At 40.7% G+C, this 24,643-nt stretch overlaps 1 protein-coding gene, 1 non-coding gene and 2 pseudogenes across 2 annotated transcripts; 1 reads left to right on the plus strand and 3 right to left on the minus strand.

Moving 5' to 3' along the window:
- Positions 1-242: 242 nt before the first annotated feature.
- LOC108824752 (uncharacterized) lies at positions 243-1,322 on the minus strand. Its single transcript, XM_056994739.1, has 5 exons — positions 1,137-1,322; positions 1,019-1,025; positions 428-937; positions 353-357; positions 243-272 (listed from the first exon to the last, which is right to left on the minus strand). The coding sequence occupies exons 1-5, from the start codon at positions 1,320-1,322 to the stop codon at positions 243-245; spliced, it is 738 nt and encodes a 245-aa protein (XP_056850719.1).
- A 2,842-nt stretch (positions 1,323-4,164) lies between these two features.
- LOC130500521 (small nucleolar RNA Z195/SNORD33/SNORD32 family) lies at positions 4,165-4,250 on the minus strand. Its single transcript, XR_008939142.1, has one exon. It is a non-coding gene; the product is annotated as a small nucleolar RNA Z195/SNORD33/SNORD32 family (small nucleolar RNA).
- Positions 4,251-4,324: 74 nt separating this feature from the next.
- On the minus strand, positions 4,325-4,396 carry LOC130500557 (small nucleolar RNA U31b; annotated as a pseudogene).
- A 4,725-nt stretch (positions 4,397-9,121) lies between these two features.
- LOC130500042 (uncharacterized) lies at positions 9,122-12,910 on the plus strand (annotated as a pseudogene).
- Positions 12,911-24,643: the final 11,733 nt, after the last annotated feature.

Genomic DNA, 24,643 nt, shown 5'->3' on the forward strand with positions numbered 1-24,643 from the left:
AGAAAATATAATAAAATTGAAAATATTATCCATAAATTATATAAAGTATGAAGTACAATTCTCGATAAAGAAAACAACTTCCATTAGAAACCCGGCAAAAAATAAATTTAATTTTGTAAGCAAGTAGACGGGTTAACATAATTTGAAAGATTTATAAATTTGTAAATTTTATTGAACATAAAAGAATATTAAATTGACGTACCATGATCGGAATAGTCAGAAAACTGATTGGCAATGAAATACTATCGATCTTCATACTCATCATTACCCATCTGGCAAATACAAAAAAAAATTGTAACCATTTATATACTTTTAAAAAAATATTGGAAAAAAGTAGATAACAATTACGTACCCTCCCTACAGAATTTCTGAAAAACTTGTTTGTATACAACACTCAATGTTTTTGTCTCCGGCTTCCTTTATTTACCAGTTATTAGAATTTTTAATCCAGCTCTCGACTTAACTCTTGAAAGTGCAACGTAGAGCTGACCATGAGAGAACACTGGCCTAGGCAGAAACAAATCAACACTTTCTAGTGTTTGACCTTGGCTTTTGTTGATGGCCATCGCGAAAGCCAATGTAACGGGAAACTGTCTTCGACGCATTCTGAAGGGAAACATTGTGTCAGGTGGGATGACATACATTCTAGGAATCCAGACTTTGTCTCCAGCAATAGTGTTTCCGGTTATAATTCTACCTTTTATCACATGGGATAGTAACTGAGTAACAGTTAGCCTATTACCATTGCATAAGTCATCTGCAAGATCCATGTTATAGAGACACATAATATGAGCACCAACCTTCAGCTTCAAATAATGTCTAGGCAGTCCAACCACTTTAACACTGTTCAAAAACTCTGGAGAATATACTACATTTTCTTCTACGTCAACATCGGATGGGATAATACTGTCAGAGCTAAGGTAAACCTTCTCTTCACCTGAAAGCATATGTAAATCCTTTACTTTAGTGACATGTAAAAAGTCACTGGAACATAAGAGTAAACACAAAAATATGTTACCTGGCAACTGCGAAAACACACTAATAATTTTATCCACTTCATCATTTGTGGGAGTGAGAATGGCTCGATGTCTATACAAATCCTTATCTGTTGAGGTTTGAAAAGCTTGTCCATAAACCTCTTTTGCCATAGTCTCAATAGAATCTTCTCCACTATTTTTTATCAGCAAATCAGAAGGTATGTCAATCTCAACTTGACCGTCGTTATGCAAATTTATTTTTCCATCTCCAATATCCAAAATCCATTTTGAAAAGGATTGAAGCTCTTTTGCTGCATCATCAGTAAGACCAGCGAGCAATCTCATGTGCGGGCATTTATACAGTTCTTATGTTTTATGTATAAATATTATTAATATATAATCAAATGTTTTATGTATTATTAAAACTAAATTTGTTCTTCATATGTTTTATGTATTATTCATATAAATATGTATTATTCAAATACAATTCATATGTTTTATGTATTATTAAATCTAAATTTGTTCTTCATTCAGTCTTTGTGATTCAAAACTATAAGCATTTTAGACATTACTTAATTCAATCTACTTTGATGTTTAAATTATTATCATATACTTTGAAATATGAAATAAATAAATCATGCATGTGCAGGCATCAATATGATTTATATATTGCCTGTATAGCTATTATTATTAGTGCATAAGTGGATCCTAATTATATTTCACTCTTGTTGTATCTTTGTATCTTACTCATTTAGGTTTCTCCACATATTAGTCTCTCTCTCTCTCTCATCATAAGCCTTTTAATTTTTTGAAAAAGATAAAAAGGTAATTACGATCATATCGTGCGTGCGAGCATTCATATGATCCATATATTACCCGTCTAGCTATTATTATAAATATATAAGTAGATTATAATTCTTTCTCAATCTTTACGTATCATTATGTCTAATTCATATACTACATGTTACGTTATTATTATAAGTGCATAAGTGGATCGTAGTTATCTATCACTCTCTCTCTCTTTCTCTCTCTCTCTCTCTCTCTCTCTCTCTCTCTCTCTCTCTCTCATCGTAAACCTTTTTTTTTTGAAAAATATAAAAATGTAAACATTCTTTTGATTCATCGATTATCTTTAACTACCACAATTTTGATTTATATGGGAATGTTTCCTAGTTTAATATTTTATCATGACTTTGTCTTGGGTGAATTACCAACTAATCATAGTTTGCCAATTAATGTACAGTTTTCTTTAAAGATAATAAATAAAATAATAATAATTTGTGTTAAGTTTTAAAAATAAATGAAAAATATTAGTAGTTGCCAAAAGATGATTTTTTTTTTAACAATTTTTAAACAGTCACAAAAGAGTAAATCATAAACACTAAACACTATACCCTAAACCCTTGGACAAAGCTTAACCCCTTGGATAAAAATCCAAACACTAAACCCTAAATTCTTGGATATACCCTAATATTTTTCTTCTTTATTGTGAACATACATAAAGTAAATTTATTAATTTTATTTACACTACACATTTTAATTGAACCATTATAAATATTTTATGTAAGTTTTTTACAACAAATAGTACTTTCAAGATCATGAATAAACGTTTAAAAAAATTCTAATGAATCATGGCACAAAGTTGTGGTTTATGTAGTTTTTCGTTTTAAAGTTTAAAGAAAAATCTTTTAAGAAAATGTAAATTAGGGTTCAAATTCACGTTCAAAGATATTATCATAAGATCCAAGACTACTTTGGTAAAAGAAAAAAGATCCAAGACTAAAAAACCCTGTGATTCGGCTTGAATAGGTGGATCACTATGGAGATATTGTTCTTGTCAGCGAGCATTGGAACCATCTCAGGCAACTCTTCAAAAGTTTGCTCTTTAAGATAACTATAAAACCAAACGACCATCTTCTCTAATGTCTTTGTTTTTTTTTAACATAAGTTCCATGAAGGAAGCCACGTGTCTCGACTCTACATTTCAATGACTCAGTTTCTCAAAGATCCTCGCTTCCAAGCTCCAACGCTGATCCCGATTCAAGCTTTGCAAATCCAACTACGTGTCAATATACTCCTCCTGTACAACAGAAAAGGTCTTCCGTTATGCACACTGATAGTCAATATTTCAGGTTCTACAAACCCAAAGTGAAAGGACATGCATGGTTCTACGACTATATTTTAACTCGCTAATAGTTAGAATGGTCGAGGAAACTAAGAAAATAAAATAGGCTTATGGAAAAATACCGGTATGGTGCCAAACTCCATTTTGTGTATTGTTGATAGCTTCTTCAATTCAGGTGAGTTTTGTAGCACCCTGACTATACCAGGAATTGAATATTGAGAGATCATTGTCTCAAGTGTCAAATCTTTGACCTTGAAGCTCGGAATGGGAACACGGAGGAGCTCGGCAAGAGTTAGAACCTAACAAGAAGCATAGGTAGATAGTAAATACTGAAACCCAAACCTCTAAAAAAAATAAAAAGAGCTAAATAACTAAAGCATTTCAAGATAAGAAAATCAATGATGATTGTCACCTTTTACAAACATCTATAACTGACTTATCAAAAAGTGAATATAACATAGACCTAATGGAAACCAGAGATCAAGCTCTATAAAAAATGAAGCAAACAAAGTGGGTTTGGTTAATAAGTACCTCGTTGACACCAGAGATTCTTTGTGTGAAAACAAAGTGTATTCTTCAAGATTGCTCATTCATCAATGTATTTCTTTTCATTTTTTTGAAACAGTGTAACCGTACTTGGAACTGTATATTGATTTCCGTCGACGGACAAATCTTATTTTCAGGAGTCTATTGTAATACCTCGGTCTCTTGTTATTATTTTTGGGACTTTCCGGATTCTAGCTAACCAGAGTTATTAGGGAATACATAGTTCCTTGAAGGCACACCAACATGATTAACCAAAACATAGTAAAAACAAAACAAAGAATACATAAGTGGGAAGATATAAACAGGGGTACAGTAACAAAGAGCTTATCAAGAGAAAACAATCAGTTTCGCAAAACCTATTTTAATATTCAATCTACACCTTGAATTACGAAATGTCCAACTACTTTTATAACTTTGGACATCAGATACATCTAGGCATTCATTCATTCAACCAAACATTAATTAATGAAAACGAAAGAAAAAATAAAAAAGATTTTACTAAATTAATTTAGATAAAAGAAGTCAGATGGTAATGCATGTCATTGGTTCAACACTATTGTTCAAACTTAATAGACGTTGGATAAATTATCCTCATTCCTCTTCTTCTAAAAGATCAAATAAACCAAAATAAAATATAGAAATATTGAAACTATTGGATCAAGAAAACCATTTGATGAAATCAGATAATGAAAAGTCAATCACCATGTTACATCCATCGTAGGTGCGACAATTACGTATCATCACATTCCACCACTACCACCATCAAGAACAACAAAAGATAACATAGCAACAGAACAACATAACAACAAAACAGAAGAAGATCATAAAGCAATTAACTTTAGAGAATAGAGCTGACGACGCATGTTATTTTGTTTCGAAGCCAAGTCTGGCCGTTGTATATATAGTCAAGTCACACAAAGTTACTCGAGTCTAGGGTTTTACTGTGAAGCATAAACGGCGTCGTTCCAATATGGGCATGTGTCGAAAGATATTAAATTTGTATTGTCATAAAAGATATGTATATGATATGATTTTAACTTGCACAAGTAATCAATATTAATAAGATAAGTTAATAAAAATAAATTTTCTAATTAGATACAAATTGTTAAATGTCATTAAGCAATGTAATAAATGGTCGACATCAAGAGTGAATGATTTAACATATTTGCAATAAGGAAACTCATTAATACACATATTTATTAACATTCTTGCGCAAGTTATAATTAATGTGGAAACAAAATTAAAAAATCATTTCATGTGAGATCCAGTTGTTTACATAGCTAATTATGAGAGTTATGTACTAAATAATGAAGCAACAATGTAAGGTGGGGATAAATCATTAAAGTGGTTGCCGAACTGTATACTAATATGTGTTTATGGTTGACTCCAACCATTGAACATGAAAGGAAGGTCTTAAGCACCACATCTATCTTATTAAAACAGAAACATTCTGTTGGACCTAATATTTGTTTTGTAAGTTTTTAAATTAAATACACTTTTATACTTTATAGTTAAACATACATTTAATCACTAATGTTCCTTTCTTTATATTACTATCCATGTTTCCAAACAATATACTTATTTCTTTATACTACTATCAGTGTTTCCAAACAATATACTTATTTCTATATACTACTATCAATGTTTTCAAACAATATATTTTTATACTACCATCAATGTTTCCAAATAATACAATAATTAATCTTAGTTATTTTATATCTATCATTTTCTCTTTAAAATTTTGTAGAAACATCATAATTTCATAAATTGAAAAATAGTGAACTTTAAAATTTCGATTATAAGATTACAAATTATGCAACTATTACAGTTTAAATCCAATTAGATTACATATCGGTCATCCATCAGTTCAATCGGTTAGTCTCGGGTTTTAGTGATTTTTTAATATGAATATTTTAAAAACATAAATTAAATTGTCAGATCTCCGGATTAACCGGTATAATCACAATCGGGTTGAATTTAAAAATACTGATTTAAATGAAAAAGTATTTTAAATACACATTCTTTAAAAATTACCAAAATATTTATTAAATTATTAGTGAAATTTTTCATCGTAAAATATTCCGCGCTTCAAAAGCGCGGGTCAAAATCTAGTAAGAAGTAAATCACAAGATTCATTCACCACAGAAGAAGTAAACATAGGAGTTGACTACAATGTAAGAAGAAAACTAAAGAAATAATTTGTCAAAAAAGAAAAAAAAACTAAAAAAGAATTTGTAATGGAAGATTAAAAAAGTATCTACGGCCGGGTTTTGTATGTCCCCGAAGGTTCAGTTTGGTTTTCATTACCAAAATGGTATAATCATGGTGTACTTAGTAAAATACAACTAGAGAGACATAATGATATACTTCAGTTCAAAATTAGTTACTCAAAGGTTAGCAAAATCGCAGTTACATTATGAAGATATTTTTTTAACTGAGAAAAAAGATAAAATTTTCATTGGGATCATTGAAGATAAATGTGTACAAAACTATTTACACTAGATATATGAATAAATATGATTTTATATGATTCCAAGTGTTGATTATAACAACTAAACTAGAATTTGACATTGCCTGCAAGAATAATTAAAGTGATACTCTGATTTTTTAAAAACTCCATCTAATTAAAAATAAACATATACATAACAAACTTTTAAGGGATAAGTCGTTTTAGTATTTTCTTGAGCCCTCATATTCTAGATGAAGATTTTAATTCTCGATAAAATTTTATTTGTATGCGACTAGGTAGATAATGAATGTGTTTTTCTTTTTAGAATATACAAAATTAAAATTTTAAATTTTAAAATATTTAATTATTTATATTTTATTCTTTATCTTTTGTAGATGTTATTGTTAAGAACTAAATAATAATGTAGTCATGCATTTAAAAAGAAAATTTATTCAGTTACTTATCACTATGTAAAATAAAAAATAGAATCTTCTTGAAATATATAGTTGGTTATAATATATATTTAAAGAAATATAAATTCTCTACAATTTAGTTTTAATACTGAGATTTAACTCTTTCCACACAAAACAAAATTGGAATATTTTAGAAAGCATATGTGTTGAGTGATATATTAGAAATTTAAGATGGTGATACACAAGCTGACAAAAAAAGATGGCGATACACAAAAATATAAAATACAAACTCCTAAGAAAGTAATCAAAATAAAAACTCTGGTAATGAACCAACATAAGTGTGAAAATAAACTATAGAATCAATTTTATAATTAAGTTTATAAACATTTTAAATTTAGTATTAAACCAATGTTGATGTCATTTTTTTAAGGTTGTTTTACAACGGGCAGCAGTCATGAAAACATTGTAGTAACTGACATCAACTCATTTTAAATTCTAAACTCAGAAATGTTTTAATACTTTAATATTGAACTATATCGTAAGTTAAAATGTAAGTTTAGTGATCTAAAGTAAAAAAGTATAATTCAGTTAAGACTAATAATATATTTTCATAATAACTTACTTTTTTGTCATCATTTTCATAATAATTTACATATGTAAGATATATAATTAGTTTGGATAATAACTAAGGTTTAACAAATTATTTACTAATTTCACATTTTCTCACCATCATATACATATTTTAGATTGTAAAAATAATAAACTCAGGATAAAAGTTCACTCATATTCAAATCAATTTACTATTTATATTTTTATAACATAGATTAAATATATGTTTAACATATATATATATATATATATTAAAATAAAAATATATACAATGATATTTGTATAAGCCCGGGTGTAGGCAAAAAAGTGGGAGAATAAGACTGTTCAGATTTTTGTAAAGGTTGGTGGTAATGATAAGTAAAATGTTTTCATGGGAAACCTCTCTAAAAAGATTCCTCGAGTTTCTCTTGATCTCATGTTGGAACTCTATAGGGTGTCACATCATCGAATTTTTTTTTCCAAAAAATGCCACGTGGCATTAAGAAAATAAGTAAATAAATATACAATAAAAGAAATATAAATATAACATTAAACATCTATCGTAATATTATCAGTTAATATAAAAGCAAAAAAAATTAGAATAAGTAAATATACAATATAAAAATAGGGAGAATTACCAATTGTGACTCAAAACTTGGAGTCAAACCCAAAAGAATACCCCAACTTGGGTCAAAGGCAAAAGTAACCTAAAAGGCTATTGAAATTACAACTATCTCCTTGTGAACAAACAAAAAAACGGATTTTTTTTTACGTTTATACCCCTCGCAAGTCGTCTGTTTAGACGACTTGAAAATAAGTCGTCCAGACGACTTAAGTTAACGTCGTCTGGACAGTTATTCTTAAACATAATTTAAAAATTTTGTAAAAAATATTTTGATAAGTGAAAAATTGGAATTATGTAATTAACATATGTCTTAAGAGATATAAATTAATATATAACAAATTTCAATTGTTTTCAGCCCAGATGAGTGAAAGTAGTGAGTCATGATATTATTTAGTTTATGTTTCATCAACATATGTTGTAGTATTGTATGTGTTCTTAGGGTTAGAGTTTGGAAAACATTAAAACCGTTTTTGAAATTTTTTAAAATTACTTAAGCGTGTTCATTTCTGTGTATAGTAAACACTATTGAAGTATAATTTGATTTTATAACGTGGTTAGTAAGTTAATTTAGTCATTTTAGTTTAGGGGTTCATTTTAGGGTCTGGGACGACTTAATATTTAGTCTTCTGTGCCCAGACGACTAAATATTAGGTCGTCTGATGCACATTATCAGCCAGAATAAGTCGTCTAAACCGGACCAAACCTTAAAGTTTACCAATGTACTTTTAAAGCTAACCGGATCATTTACCCAATATATAAGGTGATTTTTTTTTTTCATTTTCCGTGAAATTCAGAAACCCTAACAGTTCTCTCTCACCGGCGATATCGAAGGCGATTCGAATTCCCACTATTTCCGAACAACCATCGTTCTCAACGTCGGCTATCTATCTCACTTCATTCTCACCGTTGTCGCCGCAGCTTCTTCTAACCCTAGCGCCGCCGATTCCTCTAAACCCTAGCGCCCCCGCTTCCACTATTTCCGAACAAACCGTCGCCCTCGCCACCGTGCTCACCAACGTTCTCACCGCCGCTTCCTCTAAACACTAGCTAGCACCGTCGCTTCTTCTAAACCCTAGCGCCGCCGCTTCTTCTCTGTAAACCGTAGCGCCGTTTCTCTGTAAACCCTAACGCCGGTAAGTCATCAAACTCGAGGAAAAGATGAACATAAAACGTTGTCTCTTTCAATTTACTCATTCTCACTATTTCACGTTTATTTTTTCAGATCTATAACCACAATGACGAGTACTCCAACTCCTTCTGCGACTAATCAGGTCCGCTTGAAATTTTTCTACTGGAAGACTTGTAAGTAAGTCGTCTGGAAAGTCTTCCAACTGGACGACTTAGTAGACGACTTAAATATAAGTCTTCTATTTGGAAGACTTTCCAGATGACTTAAATATAAGTCGTCAACTAAGTCGTCCAGTTGGACGACTTTCCAGACGACTTATATTAAAGTCGTCTACTAAGTCGTCTGGAGTAACAATTAAGGCGTGATTGATTTAGCTTGTGTTCTGACTTCTATTGTTGTCTTTGATTATTTTGCAGACAAAAAGGATGGATATTCCAGAACTCCCCCGTAGGTTATACACATTAGGGGAAGAGCCAGAACCCCACAATAGCATTTCGTATCATACGGATGACAAGAAGTTGCATACTGCTCTTAGGGAAGCTCTCACTGATGCTGAATTTGAAGAGCTCAAGGAGTCGAGATTGGGAGTTTTCATCAAGTTCAAGGAGCAGGGATTTGGTTGGGCTTCAAGGCTGGTTCACTACTTGCTCTGTTTAAAGCTGGACATTAAGAAGAAGTACGAGATGTGGTGTCTCGTTGGTCCAGAACCTGCGAGGTTTTCACTGTTAGAGTTTGAAAACATCACTGGTCTAAACTGCGAGTACATCGTGGACCTTGAGACACCAGAATGTGAAGTTACCCCAGAGATGGTTTCTTTCTGGGGGATGATGGGAGTTCATCTGGAAGCTGGGCCAACTACTGTTCAGATAATAGCAGCACTGAAGAGATGCGGGGATTGGTCCAGGGAAGATCGCAAGCGACTCGCGTACCTTTCCATCTTCACTGGATTCATTGAAGGGAAAAAGTTTTCAACCGCTACACGAGCTACTCTGGCAAGGCTAGTGATGGATTTAGAACGGTTTGAAAATTATCCATGGGGGAGAGTCGCGTTTAAGGTGCTGATGGACTCTTTGTGGAACAAAGATATTACTGGCTGTTACACCGTGGATGGGTTTATACAAGTTCTTCAGGTCTGGGCGTACACAGCTATTCCGGGATTGGGTGCTAGTATTGGTAGTCCCAGAGCAAACAGTCCGTCTCCACCGATTCTGGCTTACGAGGGCAGCAGAGGCCGCAGATTCATGAAAGCTGCTATCTTGAGTCAGGTACCTTTCCATTTTCACTTAATTAAGTTGTCTGGAAAGTCTTCCAGCTGGACGACTTAGTAGACGACTTATTATAAGTCGTCTGGAAGGTCTTCCAGCTGGACGACTTAGTAGACGACTTATAATAAGTCGTCTGGAAAGTCTTCCAGCTGGACGACTTAGTAGACGACTTATTATAAGTCGTCTGGAAGGTCTTCCATCTGGACGACTTAGTAGACGACTTATTATAAGTCGTCTGGAAGGTCGTCCAGCTGGAAGACTTAGCAGACGACTTATAATAAGTCGTCTGGAAGGTCGTCCAGCTGGACGACTTTGTAGATGACTTATAATTAAGTCGTCTATTTAGTATTTTGTTTCAAATATCTAACTCGATTCTTCTTCTATTTACTGCAGACCCGCGTGATCAACTTTGTTGAGAAGGACATTAGTGAAATGTGGCCAAAATGGGACTCTGAGGTTGAGGACGTGCCCGCGGAGAACATCATTAAAGTCATGTATGATCGGAGACCGTGGAAGTGGACCATGGATTGCTGGGAAGTCACTGGTACAAAACCTAAGTTTGTGACTCCATCGAAAAAAGCCAAAGAGATGGTTGTGGTGGAGGTGGAGGAGGAGGAGGAAGACAATCAGAGACCTCGGAAGAAAGCTCGTAAAGAGGGTCCTAAAGAGGCTCCTAAAGAGGCTAGAGAAGAGGCTAGAGAAGAGGCTAGCGAAGAGGCTAGAGAAGAGGCTAGAGAAGAGGCTAGTTGGGTGACCAGAGAGGAGTTGGAAAATATGTTCAAGGACTTAAGAAGTGGCTTAGGTGACATGATGAAAGATGGGTTTAAGAAGTGCATCAGGGAGATTAGGAAGTTGTCCGATAGATTGGAAGTTGTGGAGAAGAAGGTTGGTGTCACCAATCAGGCTACCCCTCAAGCCAAAGAAACCGGGGTTAGTAACAAACAACCTACCACTCAAGCCACCCCTCAAAAGGATCAGCCTACACTTCAAACCAATCATCCTACTCCTCCCACCAGACAGCCTGCTCCTCAAAAGGCAAAGCCTACTCCTCAAACGAAACAGCCTACTCCTCAAAAGAAACAGCCTTCTCCTCAAACGAAACAGCCTACTCCTCAAAAGAAACAGCCTTCTCCTCTGCCCAAAGAGGTTAGTATCAAATCCTCTCCCAACAAGAATTAAGTCGTCCAGGGTCTTCTAGTTGTCCAGACAACTTTTATTTAAGTCGTCCAGGGTCAACTAGTCGTCCAGACAACTTTTATTTAAGTCGTCCAGGGTTAACTTGTGTGCAACTTTTATTGCAGAGATTGTTGCCGGAGGATACAGCAGATGAGGCGATCTCGGTATATAAGATCTTGCCGGAGGATACAGCAGATAAAGCAGATGGTGTCACCTCCAAAGAGATTGTTCCTCTCACTTCCACTGACCATCCGAGCTTCGCTTCCAACGATCAACAACCGAGCTTCGCTTCCACCGATCCAAGCGTTCCAGTTTCAGAACCGAGCCTGGTTGTATTGGACAAAACAGCTCCCACTGCTTCTGTGCGTGCAAGGAGTGAACGAACGAAGAAACCTGCTCCCACGCAGATATCTCCTTATACGGCAGAGAGAAAGAAACTCCTTAGAGTGGGAAAGTATAATCCATTTCCCACACTAAACAGACCTAAGTTGAAGGAGCTCGCTGATTGGTTGAAAACTGATCCGTAAGTGATTGCTTTACCCATAATAGCTTGATTTAGTCTACCAAAACTGATTGCTTTTTTGTTTGCAGTGATTATTTCACTGCCCAAAAGGACAAACCACGTACATCACCAACTTGGTGGTATCATATCCTCCGGACACCCAAAGCATGGCTGGAAGACGTAGTAAGTCTTCTGCTTATCTTTAAGTCGTCTGGTAACTTGTCTTTGTATAGATTTGTAAATATATAAGTCGTCTGGAAGGTTTTCCAGCTGGACGACTTACAAATAAGTCGTCTGGAAGGTTTTCCAGCTGGACGACTTACAAATAAGTCGTCTGGAAGGTTTTCCAGCTGGACGACTTACAAATAAGTCGTCTGGAAGGTTCTAACTTGTATTATTTTATATGCAGCATATGGATGCTTGGATGAATGTGCTGAGGCAGAGGTATCAGGAGAACCCACAAGCTTTCCGGAGCGAGCGAATGTGCTTCCTGGATCACAACTTTCCCAGTCTTGGAGAGAGCAGTATCTGTTCTTCAAAGCATCGGCACCTGATCACAAAGGTTTAGGAAGAATGCTACCTAGTGGGGCGTCGACTTTTTATGACGGATCAATGCCTTCATTTTGCCAATCAAACAAGAAGTGGGGGAGGACATTGATGATATCTATGCGCCAGTGAACTTGGACAACAAACATTGGGTTGCTATCTGGATATCGATCCCTAAGAGGCACATAGTCGTCTGGGACAGCATACCTTCATCTAGCATACCAGAAGCATTGGATGAGATAATGAAGCCTTTTCTCGAGATGGTCCCTTATATGCTTGTTGAGTGCGCAGCCACCGAGGAATTACGGGTCAAATACGGGTTGGAGCGATACACATATGAGAGACTGCTGAAAGATGTACCCACGGCCAACAATGGTGATTGTGGCGTGTGCGCTCTAAAGTACATTGAATGTCATGCTCTTGGGGTCCCCTTTAGCCCTAAAGACTTTGCTAGGTCCAATGCGAAGACTATGAGGGATAATATGGCTGTGGTTATATGGACGGAGCTTGTTGATCAGCATTTGAAAGATAATGAGGATGGTGGTATGTTCGTGGGCATGTATGATTAGATACACAAATCTAACTTGTATAGATTTTCTAACTTGTGTATTTGTATATTTGTGTATTTTTATTTGAACTTGTCGTTGTATAGATTTTCTAACTTGTGTATGATTTATTTGTGTATTTGAACTTGTCTACTTAATATTGAATGAAGATTCATACACAACATATGATTTATTTGTGTATTTGAACTTGTCTACTTGTCGTTGTAAGTCGTCTGGAAGGTTTTCCAGCTGGACGACTTACAAATAAGTCGTCTGGAAGGTTTGGACGACTTACAAATAAGTCGTCTGGAAGGTTTGGACGACTTACAAATAAGGTAGTCTAAAAATAGTAGAAGGTAGTTGTTGGGGTCAAAAACGGTTATCTCGAAATCAACGGCTAAGTCTATTTGTCATACGAAAGTATAAGGAAGAAACGAGAAGTAATCTAAGTTTGGACAGGCCGAACGACAAGGAATCCTCCTTTAAACTTCAAAGAGCCCGTTCTCTCAAACCGTGAGGACCCAGAAAACGATCAAGATATCAAATCGAAGCCCTCGTGGAGACGCACGTGCTGGTCCTGGCCGCCGGCGGCTAGAGCCCGTGCTGGTCATGACCGCCGGGCGGCTAGCGCCCGTGCTGGTCCTGGCCGCCGGAAAGCTTCGAAGAGCCCGTTCTCTCAAACCGTGAGGACTCAGAAAACGATCAAGATATCGAATCGAAGCCCTCGTCAAGACGCACGTGCTGGTCCTGTCCGCCGGGCGGCTAGCCCCCGTGCTGGCCGTGGCCGCCGGCGGCTAGCACCCGTGCTGGCCGTGGCCGCCGGGCGGCTAGCCCCGTGCTGGCCGTGGCCGCCGGCGGCTAGCGCCCGTGCTGGCCGTGGCCGCCGGGCGGCTAGCCCCGTGCTGGCCGTGGCCGCCGGCGGCTAGCGCCCGTGCTGGCCGTGGCCGCCGGGCGGCTAGCCCGTGCTGGCCGTGGCCGCCGGCGGCTAGCGCCCGTGCTGGCCGTGGCCGCCGGGCGGCTAGCCCCGTGCTGGCCGTGGCCGCCGGCGGCTAGCGCCCGTGCTGGCCGTGGCCGCCGGGCGGCTAGCCCCGTGCTGGCTCGGGTCTTCGGACAACAATCTTCGGTACACGAATCCCAGTCCCCGGCAATCAGAAGTCCATACTTCGAGTCTTTCCCAAGTCCTCGCAGGACGAATCATCGAGATTCCGCGTACGAAACTCCGGTTCTTACTCCAATCTAAGACCGTCGGAAACATCTCGGAAACTCGTAAGATATCGGCGGGAAGGAAGATCTTAGATTCTTCGTACGAAACAGCGATGGTCATCTTAAGACACCACTCGTCTCAACTCTACGAACGAACGAAGAACTTCCAAAGAAATCGTAGAAAACAACAGAAGTCCTGGAAACGGCCCGAAAGGGACCAAACACGATCGGACAGTCCGTTTACGATTATCTGAGATAGATACGACGATTTACGTTTATCTTTGCATAGCAAGATAAATGCTAAATTTCCGGAAGGATAAATGTCAAGTTTCCCGAAGATAAATGTCAAGTTTCCCGATGAAAGCCGACGAAAATGGAAAGAAGCCCGCCTTGCGGCCCAGGAGGAGAATAGACCGTCATAAGAAGGAGTATATAAAGGAGCTTTGGGAGAGGAAGAAAGGCAGAGCGAAAATCATTAAGAGAGAGAAATCCGAGATTGGAGACCTAGAGAGCTCCTGTTAGGTTAAGAACTTAGAATTTAGGCGGTAGACTAGCAAGGTAGGACCTAGAACGTCCGGCCGCCTCTCGTTCTATTTTCATCTTGTCCGCAGGCTCCTGTCTCTCTCGGAAGGATCTAACAATCCTTTTACTTAGAGTTCCGCACATAGAAACCCTAGGCATTAATCTCGACATGCCTGTTTCAATGTCCAACGCTCATACTAGACGAACTCCGCCGAGGCAGTTCGATCTCTTGTTCAAATCTTTCTAACTGAACTACGTCCGACTTGATCCTCGAAAGGGGTACGTAGGCAGCCTTTCTCAAGGTCCAGTCCCAACTCTTAACAAAACCCTTGTTGTACTTAGAGTTCCGCACATAGAAACCCTAGGCATTATTCTCGACATGCCCGTTTCTATGACTAACGCTCGTACTAGACGAACTCCGTCAGGCAGTTCGATCTCTTGTTCAAACAACTCCAACTGAACTACGTCCGACTTGATCCTCGAAAGGGGTACGTAGGCAGCCTTCCTTAAGGTCCAGTCTCAAATCTTAATAAAACATTTCCGCATTTATTTGATCATTTGTCGTTGGTTGTCGCAGAGAATCCGGACCTTCAGGGAAAGTTAGGTTTACTTAGCTTTCCTCCGATTTACTTACTTAAAATCGACAGTGCGAATTTCGGTTCCCACAGTTTGGCGCTAGAAGGAGGGGGGGTCGGATTCTCTTACTCAAAAACCTACGATTGATAACAACAGCATGGCCACATCACCTGTCCGCAACATCGTGTCATTCGGGGATAGAGCAACGGCTGGTCAAGCCAAACCTCACGACGAACTCCTCGTTATCAGACTAACGATCCAGGACATCGACGTAGCGAGAATATTGGTCGACACCGGATGCTCGACAAATATTATATATAAAAACACCCTCGAGAGGATGGGAATCGACCTAAACGCTATCACGGACGATCCCAATCCGATAATCGGACTCTCAGGAAACATCACAATGACCCTCGGCTCGGTCGATCTCTCGGTCAGAGCCGGGAGCGTCACGAAGACGGTTGAATTTTTGGTAGTCGACGGTCCAGCAGCATATAACGCGATCGTCGGGACTCCGTGGTTAAATTCCATGCGAGCGATCCCCTCGACTTTCCATCTGTGCCTCAAATTTCCAACCCTCTCCGGAGTGGAAACAATACAAGGAGATCGTAAAGCGCCGCAAGTCTGCTTGGCCACTGGGTTAAAACGGAAAAACTCCGAGCCCGAAATTAAACCAAAAAAGCAAGCAACCCACGAACCAGCATCGCAGGACCCTCCAGAAATCTTCTGGCAATCGCAAAGAGCTGAGGTCCTAGAAGGGAAACGTGAGCCCACTTGCGAACCGGTAATTTCGGTCTGCCTCGACGAGACTAACCCAGAGCGGTGCGTGGAGATTGGAGCCAATCTCCGCGATCCGTTGAAAGCAGAACTCATCGCGTGTCTCAAGAAGAACCTTAACACGTTCGCTTGGACTGCGGAAGATATGCCGGGAATCGACATCAACATAACGAACACGAACACTCGTAAACCGAAGGAACCGAGCAGCCGACCCCGGCCTTGGCCGTAGACGCCGGGCGGCTAGCGCCCGTGCTGGCCGTGGCCGCCGGGCGGCTAGCCCCGTGCTGGCCGTGGCCGGCGGCGGCTAGCGCCCGTGCTGGCCATGGCCGCCGGGCGGCTAGCCCCGTGCTGGCCGTGGCCGGCGGCGGCTAGCGCCCGTGCTGGCCATGGCCGCCGGGCGGCTAGCCCCGTGCTGGCCGTGGCCGCCGGCGGCTAGCACCCGTGCTGGCCGTGGCCGCCGGGCAGCTAGCCCCGTGCTGGCCGTAGCCACCGGCGGCTAGCGTCCGTGCTGGCCGTGGCCGCCGGGCAGCTAGCCCCGTGCTGGCTCGGGTCTTCGGACAACAATCTCTGGGACACAAGTCCCAGGCCCCGGCCGTCAGAAATCTGTACTTCGAGTCTTTCCCAAAGTCCTCGCAGGACGAATCATTGAGATTCCGCGTACGAAACTCCGGTTCTTACTCCAAGCTAAGACCGTCGGAAACACTTCGGAAACTCGTAAGATATCAACGGGAAGGAAGATCTTAAATTCTTCGTACGAAACAGCGATGGTTATCTTAAGACACCACTCATCTCAACTCTACGAACGAATGAAGAACTTCCGAAGAAATCGTAGAAAACAACGGAAGTCCTAGAGACGGCCCGAAAGGGACCAAACGTGATCGGACAGTCCGTTACGATTATCTAAGATAGATACGACGATTTACATTTATCTTTACGCAACAAGATAAATGCTAAGTTTCCCGAAGATTAAGGTCAAGTTTCCCGATAAGTATGGAGGCCGACGAAAATCAGCGTTTCTAATGCTAAAGTTCGATAACATTTTACGGAACACCTTTCGTAAAATAAATTCTCGAAAATATTTCACGAGACAGCTTTTGCATGATTAAACTCGACAACATTTTACAAAACAGTTTCCGTAAAATTAACTCGACAACATTTTGTGAAATAACTCTCGTAAAATAAAAGGTCAACAACGTTCTAGGAAACGACTTCTTGCTGGGGGTCAAGATCGATCAAGATGAAATCGATACCTGAAAGTCCTCGGAAAAACCAAGTGTTAATCAAGAAACCTTGAGAAACCAAGTGTTAATCAAAAAACCTTGAGAGACCGAGTGTTGATCGAGAAAACGCACAAGTGACACGAGGAGAACGGTCCCGGGCGGCTAGACACAGCGTCCCGCTCTAGGCGCCCCCGGGCGGCTAGACGCAGACTCCTGCTCTAGGCGCCCCGGGAACTGTTCGGCGAACGCGGAAAATCCTCGCAAAACTATTCCGACGATAGTCCAATCCAATACTTTGCACCTTTCGTAAAATAATCCTAGACAATACTTCACGAGACAGCTTCTGCGCGATTAAACTCGACAACATTTTACGAAACAGTTTCCGTAAAATTAACTCGACAACATTTTGTTGAAAAACTCTCGTGAAGTAAAAGCTCGGCAATATTTTACGAAATATCATTTGTAAAGAAAAACAATATCATAAGCTTCTTGACCTGACCAGTTCACTCATAGCTTGACGAAATATCAAGCCTCACTCAAGTGACGTCTTGCCAATCATTTTCGCTTGTCCGCCCACCTTAGCCTTCTTCGAGTTTCGCCTACTTCTCCTCCCTTTGCTTCAACGATTCTGCACTATTCCTTCGGGTACATGGTCGATTTAACCAACAGTACGAAGAAACGAGGATATGAACTTAGGCGAAGACCTTTGACAATAAAACGTTAGAAGATAAAGAGGAACGGACATGAGGCAATCTCGAGTAATCAATGAGACTAAGGTACGTCCGACTTAGGAAATTTTATCATAGGAAAGGAATGGGAACGTCTTGTAAACTGCCGTAAAATTTAGGGAACTTAGAACCTAGGTGGAAAGTCTAGCAAGCTAAGTCTTAGGCATTTTCTTCCAGTTTTGTTCTATTGTTTCTTGACTGCCTAGGCAGAACACGCAAACCGATCTAATCTCTCGAAAATCCGAGAAACGATCGTCGCGCATTCTTGGCATACTCATTCCGCTTCCGTGAGACTAATGGCTCGACGGTGAGCTACAAAATTAACGAAATAACCTTCGGTAAAACTTCATGAGTAACCCGAAGCAACTTTCGCCAAAAAAAGACAATCCACGATTTGTCGTAAAACGTCAAACGGATATTATGCAAGCAGTTTGTCGTATAACCCAAAATCGGAAATCATACGATAACGAAACTAGATCCTAACAACCAAATGGTTAAACGGAAAATCTTAAACTTATCATCAAATCGATTAAGTTCTATACGCCCCATAAAACGCGGCACGAAAAGAAATGCTCGTAGCAAAGCTCCTAGAGCTATACGAGTCATTCTTACAAAAACAAATCTCAGAAGGCCAACACTTCACGAAACATAGTGAAGTTAGACGCTTCCCCCCTGGTAAAATTTACGCGACCCTTCGGTCCTAAATCCTCAACACAATTCGCCAACTACTAAACGGCTGCGACAACGGATCCAGTATCCATAAAACGATTATCACATCCAGACACATGTCTCTCATCGCTTACACCTAAAATCGCTCGCTAAAAAGTAGCATACGGACCAAGCGACAAAATCACAATCCGAAGTGACTACTCGGATTCTATCCTTAACACTTGACGAAAGTATAAATCAAATCATAAGCGAAAGCCCATAATCCTCTTATGGCATGAGAAAAATAAAATCACAGCACTGCGAGACGTCGCTTCGTGCTCGGATAAACATTTTTCGATAACAAATTCATACGCCTTCAAAACGGCATCATTTGTTGTTGCTGATCACAACAAACGAACTCTAACGTCCTAAACAGACAAGCCACCTAAGGGTAGGCTCTTTTACATCCGACAAGGATCCCATAGCGCGCTATACAAAAAATCCAAATTTGGTTCAGCACTTCGTAAAGGAAGTAGCTCGATTCGTGCCTAGACAAATCATATAAGCCGATACCACTTCGCGGATTTTAAAACGGTACGAATCAGGTTAAAATCACGAACAGGCAAAACGAAAGCCGATTTGTCATCGCACAGCCTCAGTCTGAGAGTAAACCTAGGTCTTGCCCTAAACCCAGCCTTGCTGGTATCTTAACATCTCATAGGCAAAGCGTCAACGACGCGAGATCCCAAAACTTGTCTCTTCACTCAAGTCTGTACGTTTTCACGAATTTTCGCGTAAATCGTAAACCGCAGGAAAATCTCGCTTTGTACAAACTACGGATACGGTGATCGTCAGGGAGGCAGGAATGAGACGACAACTCACACCCTGCCCCTCTAACTTCGACAAACAGAAGTTCTAAACGCAAAATATTTTATAAATGCATACCGCGAGTTCAATACAACGCCCTAAAAAGGGCAGGGACTCAAAGCCACCAACGGCCAGTCCCGAAATCATACATAATGGCCAACCAACGGCCGAAATGTAATCAAAATAAAAATCTCTAAAGGGATTGATAAACCTAGACGCTCCCCGGAGCATCACCTTCATCCTCAAAACTCACCCAAAGTAGGAACGGTCTCACCGTCGCCTCCATTGGTCGCACCACCACTGCATGTCTCATATGCGCCGGCTTCGCGATCCTTGACTGCGTGGTCCTGGTCCTCCGAACCCTCCGAATGCAGGACAAGGGTGCACACGGATTTCAGACCAGCAAGAATCGAGTCGAAGTTGAGCAACGAACTCACGGTCTTCCCGACGTCACGTTCAAGATCGCCAATCAAAGGTGATGTGGATTTCCGCAATGAAATACTCTTAGCCAAAAATTTCGATTTTCAACTCATAATCTTCCGCCCGCAAGATCGCTCCCGCATCTTGCATGCTGGGGGGCTAACTGTTGGGGTCAAAAACGGTTATCTCGAAATCAACGGCTAAGTCTATTTGTCATACGAAAGTATAAGGAAGAAACGAGAAGTAATCTAAGTTTGGACAGGCCGAACGACAAGGAATCCTCCTTTAAACTTCAAAGAGCCCGTTCTCTCAAACCGTGAGGACCCAGAAACGATCAAGATATCAAATCGAAGCCCTCGTCGAGACGCACGTGCTGGTCCTGGCCGCCGGATGCTAGAGCCCGTGCTGGTCATGACCGCCGGGCGGCTAGCGCCCGTGCTGGTCCTGGCCGCCGGAAAACTTCGAAGAGCCCGTTCTCTCAAACCGTGAGGACTCAGAAAACGATCAAGATATCGAATCGAAGCCCTCGTCAAGACGCACGTGCTGGTCCTGTCCGCCGGGCGGCTAGCCCCGTGCTGGCCGTGGCCGCCGGCGGCTAGCGCCCGTGCTGGCCGTGGCCGCCGGGCGGCTAGCCCCGTGCTGGCCGTGGCCGCCGGGCGGCTAGCCCCGTGCTGGCCGTGGCCGCCGGCGGCTAGCGCCCGTGCTGGCCGTGGCCGCCGGGCGGCTAGCCCCGTGCTGGCCGTGGCCGCCGGCGGCTAGCGCCCGTGCTGGCCGTGGCCGCCGGGCGGCTAGCCCCGTGCTGGCTCGGGTCTTCGGACAACAATCTTCGGTACACGAATCCCAGTCCCCGGCAATCAGAAGTCCATACTTCGAGTCTTTCCCAAGTCCTCGCAGGACGAATCATCGAGATTCCGCGTACGAAACTCCGGTTCTTACTCCAATCTAAGACCGTCGGAAACATCTCGGAAACTCGTAAGATATCGACGGGAAGGAAGATCTTAGATTCTTCGTACGAAACAGCGATGGTCATCTTAAGACACCACTCGTCTCAACTCTACGAACGAACGAAGAACTTCCAAAGAAATCGTAGAAAACAACAGAAGTCCTGGAAACGGCCCGAAAGGGACCAAACACGATTGGACAGTCCGTTTACGATTATCTGAGATAGATACGACGATTTACGTTTATCTTTGCATAGCAAGATAAATGCTAAATTTCCGGAAGGATAAATGTCAAGTTTCCCGAAGATAAATGTCAAGTTTCCCGATGAAAGCCGACGAAAATGGAAAGAAGCCCGCCTTGCGGCCCAGGAGGAGAATAGACCGTCATAAGAAGGAGTATATAAAGGAGCTTTGGGAGAGGAAGAAAGGCAGAGCGAAAATCATTAAGAGAGAGAAATCCGAGATTGGAGACCTAGAGAGCTCCTGTTAGGTTAAGAACTTAGAATTTAGGCGGTAGACTAGCAAGGTAGGACCTAGAACGTCCGGCCACCTCTCGTTCTATTTTCATCTTGTCCGCAGGCTCCTGTCTCTCTCGGAAGGATCTAACAATCCTTTTACTTAGAGTTCCGCACATAGAAACCCTAGGCATTAATCTCGACATGCCTGTTTCAATGTCCAACGCTCATACTAGACGAACTCCGCCGAGGCAGTTCGATCTCTTGTTCAAATCTTTCTAACTGAACTACGTCCGACTTGATCCTCGAAAGGGGTACGTAGGCAGCCTTTCTCAAGGTCCAGTCCCAACTCTTAACAAAACCCTTGTTGTACTTAGAGTTCCGCACATAGAAACCCTAGGCATTATTCTCGACATGCCCGTTTCTATGACTAACGCTCGTACTAGACGAACTCCGTCAGGCAGTTCGATCTCTTGTTCAAACAACTCCACCTGAACTACGTCCGACTTGATCCTCGAAAGGGGTACGTAGGCAGCCTTCCTTAAGGTCCAGTCTCAAATCTTAATAAAACATTTCCGCATTTATTTGATCATTTGTCGTTGGTTGTCGCAGAGAATCCGGACCTTCAGGGAAAGTTAGGTTTACTTAGCTTTCCTCCGATTTACTTACTTAAAATCGACAGTGCGAATTTCAGTTCCCAAAGTAGTCTAAAAATAAAATACACTGGACGACTTCGTAAAAGGTCGTCTAAAAAAATACACTTGAAGGGATAGTAGAAGGTAGTCTAAAAATAGTAGAAGGTAGTCAAAAAATAAAATACACTGGACGACTTCGTAAAAGGTCGTCTAAAAAAATACACTTGAAGGGATAGTAGAAGGTAGTCTAAAAATAAATAAAATACACTGGACGACTTAGTAGAAGGTTATCTGGTAGACGAAACACTGGACGACTTACAAATAAGTCGTCTGGACGACTTAACAATTAGTCGTTTGGACGGGTAATCAAGACGGGACGACTTAAATTTAGGTCGTCTGGACAACTAGTCAACTGGTTGTGTACATTGTGGTTTCGTATGGCCAGTTTCCTTGCAGTTTGAGCATCTCTGTGCCCTGTGTTTCTTCCTGGGTTTGTGTCCTCTCATCCTAGATAGCTCCAACCAAGATTGCCATCTTGATTTCTTCTGTCTCCCCGGACCACGCTTTACGTTTGGAGGAAAGCATTCTCGTTCCTCAATATGTTGTGACACGATAGGATATATATTCTCTGAGTATCCTGCATACAGATGATTCTTTGAGTAAAGTGGACATACAAGTGTGTCGATATGCACACCAGCATGTGTTCCAGCTGCTATAGCATGAGAGCAAGGTATTTTCTCCACTCCATAGACACCACAATCACACTTTACATGTTCCAAATCAACCACACAGTCCATTTTGCCACCTTTGACAAAGAAACGCCATCCATCAATTGGTTCGACCGTCATCGTATCCGCTATCTCTGATCGAACAGCAAGCAAGTATTCAACACCCCGGCTATGTTCAGTTGGGAGACTCAAAGCATCTTGTCTCCTTTTCCAATACCATTTTCCTAACTTCTGCCTTATGAACTCCAGCAGGAACGGAATCGGAAATCCTCTTGCTCGCTTCAGTGCGGAATTAATAGATTCAGCGATGTTGCTTGTTTTTATGTTGAACATGTTCCCCTTACAATAAACCCTTGACCATAGCCTGGCGTCGGCCTTCTCCAAATACGTTGCAAGTTCCGGGTTTGCACTCTGTATCTCAGCCATGTACCGGTCAAAATCGTAAACCGTGTGCGCATAAGCAGCCCCTTTCACCAAGTACATGAGATGTTTCCCTTTAAACTTTTTGACAATGTTATCTTGAAGGTGATAATAACATATTCCTCGGGTTGCCCAAGGAAACACCTTCTCACACGCACTTTTAATGGCCGCGTGCCGGTCAGAGACTATCACCAGAGGCTTGTCATGAGATATACAACTAGCCAATTTTGTGAAAAACCATTCCCAAGAAGGTTCATCTTCAGCATCCACGATCCCAAAAGCCAATGGGAATATCTGAAAATTGCCATCTTGTGCGGCTGCAACTAACATAACACCTCCATACTTTCCACTTAGGTGAGTTCCATCCACCACAATGACCCTTCTCTGATACTTAAAACCTTTGATAGAAGCTCCAAAAGAGAGAAATAGATACTTAAATCTTTTCTTAGAATCAAGTTCTATAGCCGTGATAGAATCAGGATTTGCAATGGAGATTTGCTCGAGATATGAAGGCAGACGCGAATACCCTTCTTCTGCTGATCCTCTCACCAATTTTTGTGCATATAACAGTGCTCTGTATGAAGTGGTGTAATCAAGCGTCATGCCAAACATGTTTTTCATTGCATCAGTGATATGATGTGGAGTTATCTCATCAATGATCCAACACGATCAATGAAAAGACTACCAACATACTTTGGAGTACAGTGTCTCCGCTGAGCGATTCGGTCTCCAATTGAGCATAAATGTTTTTCCACATACTTTGTTACCCAAAACGTGTTTGGCCCATGTTTCACACTCGCTCTGATCTTCCATCCACAACCGCTAACCCGACATATTGCCACAAGGAGAGTTTTTGTTGATTTGTATATTCTGAAAGAAAATTTACCCCTCACTGCTGTCAACCGCAGCTCTGAAAGCAGTGCATCCTTGCTAACAAAACTCTGGTTGACATAGATGCTGGTACAATCCGATTTTCCTCCTTCAATAGCATTTGTCTTAGCATATGTCTTTTCAATTCTTCAAAACAAATATTATCATCATCTTCCTCGTCCTCATCTAGAACCTTTCCATAAAGACTGTAATCCCCACCATTCTGATTCGTTTCACCAACAATAGTGTTATCAGCATCCTCCTCCCCATTTTCCTCCTCCCCATTTTCCTCCTCCCCATCTTGATTTTCATCTTCAACAGACTCATTATCACCAACATCTTCAGAACATTCATCAGCTTCATCATTATCACCAACATCTTCTTCCCATTCACCAGCTTCATCATTATCACCAACATCTTCTTCCCATTCACCAGCTTCTTCTCTTTTCTCTGAAACCGTTTCCACCTTGCTGCGGCTTGATACACAAAGACATACTCTATGCGTTTTGAGTATCTCGAGCAAGTTTCGAACTTGTCTATCACTTGTAACATGAATGGGAGGACTGCCTGGAGTCATCATCATTTCTGCTGGTAATGAGTAGCTAATCTCCACAGTCACTGATCTCATGTCCAGGTTATAATTTTCTTGAGCCATTGCAACAAGTTCAGCATGTGTTGAATCTTCATTCAATAAAAACAATCTTTTTTTTGTCATCTCAATAAAAACAATCTTGCTCCTTTGAGATC

The sequence above is a fragment of the Raphanus sativus genome, chromosome 9 (genome assembly GCF_000801105.2).
Source record: "Raphanus sativus cultivar WK10039 chromosome 9, ASM80110v3, whole genome shotgun sequence".
NCBI classification, from domain to species: domain Eukaryota; kingdom Viridiplantae; phylum Streptophyta; class Magnoliopsida; order Brassicales; family Brassicaceae; genus Raphanus; species Raphanus sativus.

Excerpts from the sequence above, each read along its gene's own strand:
- LOC108824752 (XM_056994739.1), bottom strand. The coding sequence starts at position 1,322 with ATGAGATTGCTCGCTGGTCTTACTGATGATGCAGCAAAAGAGCTTCAA.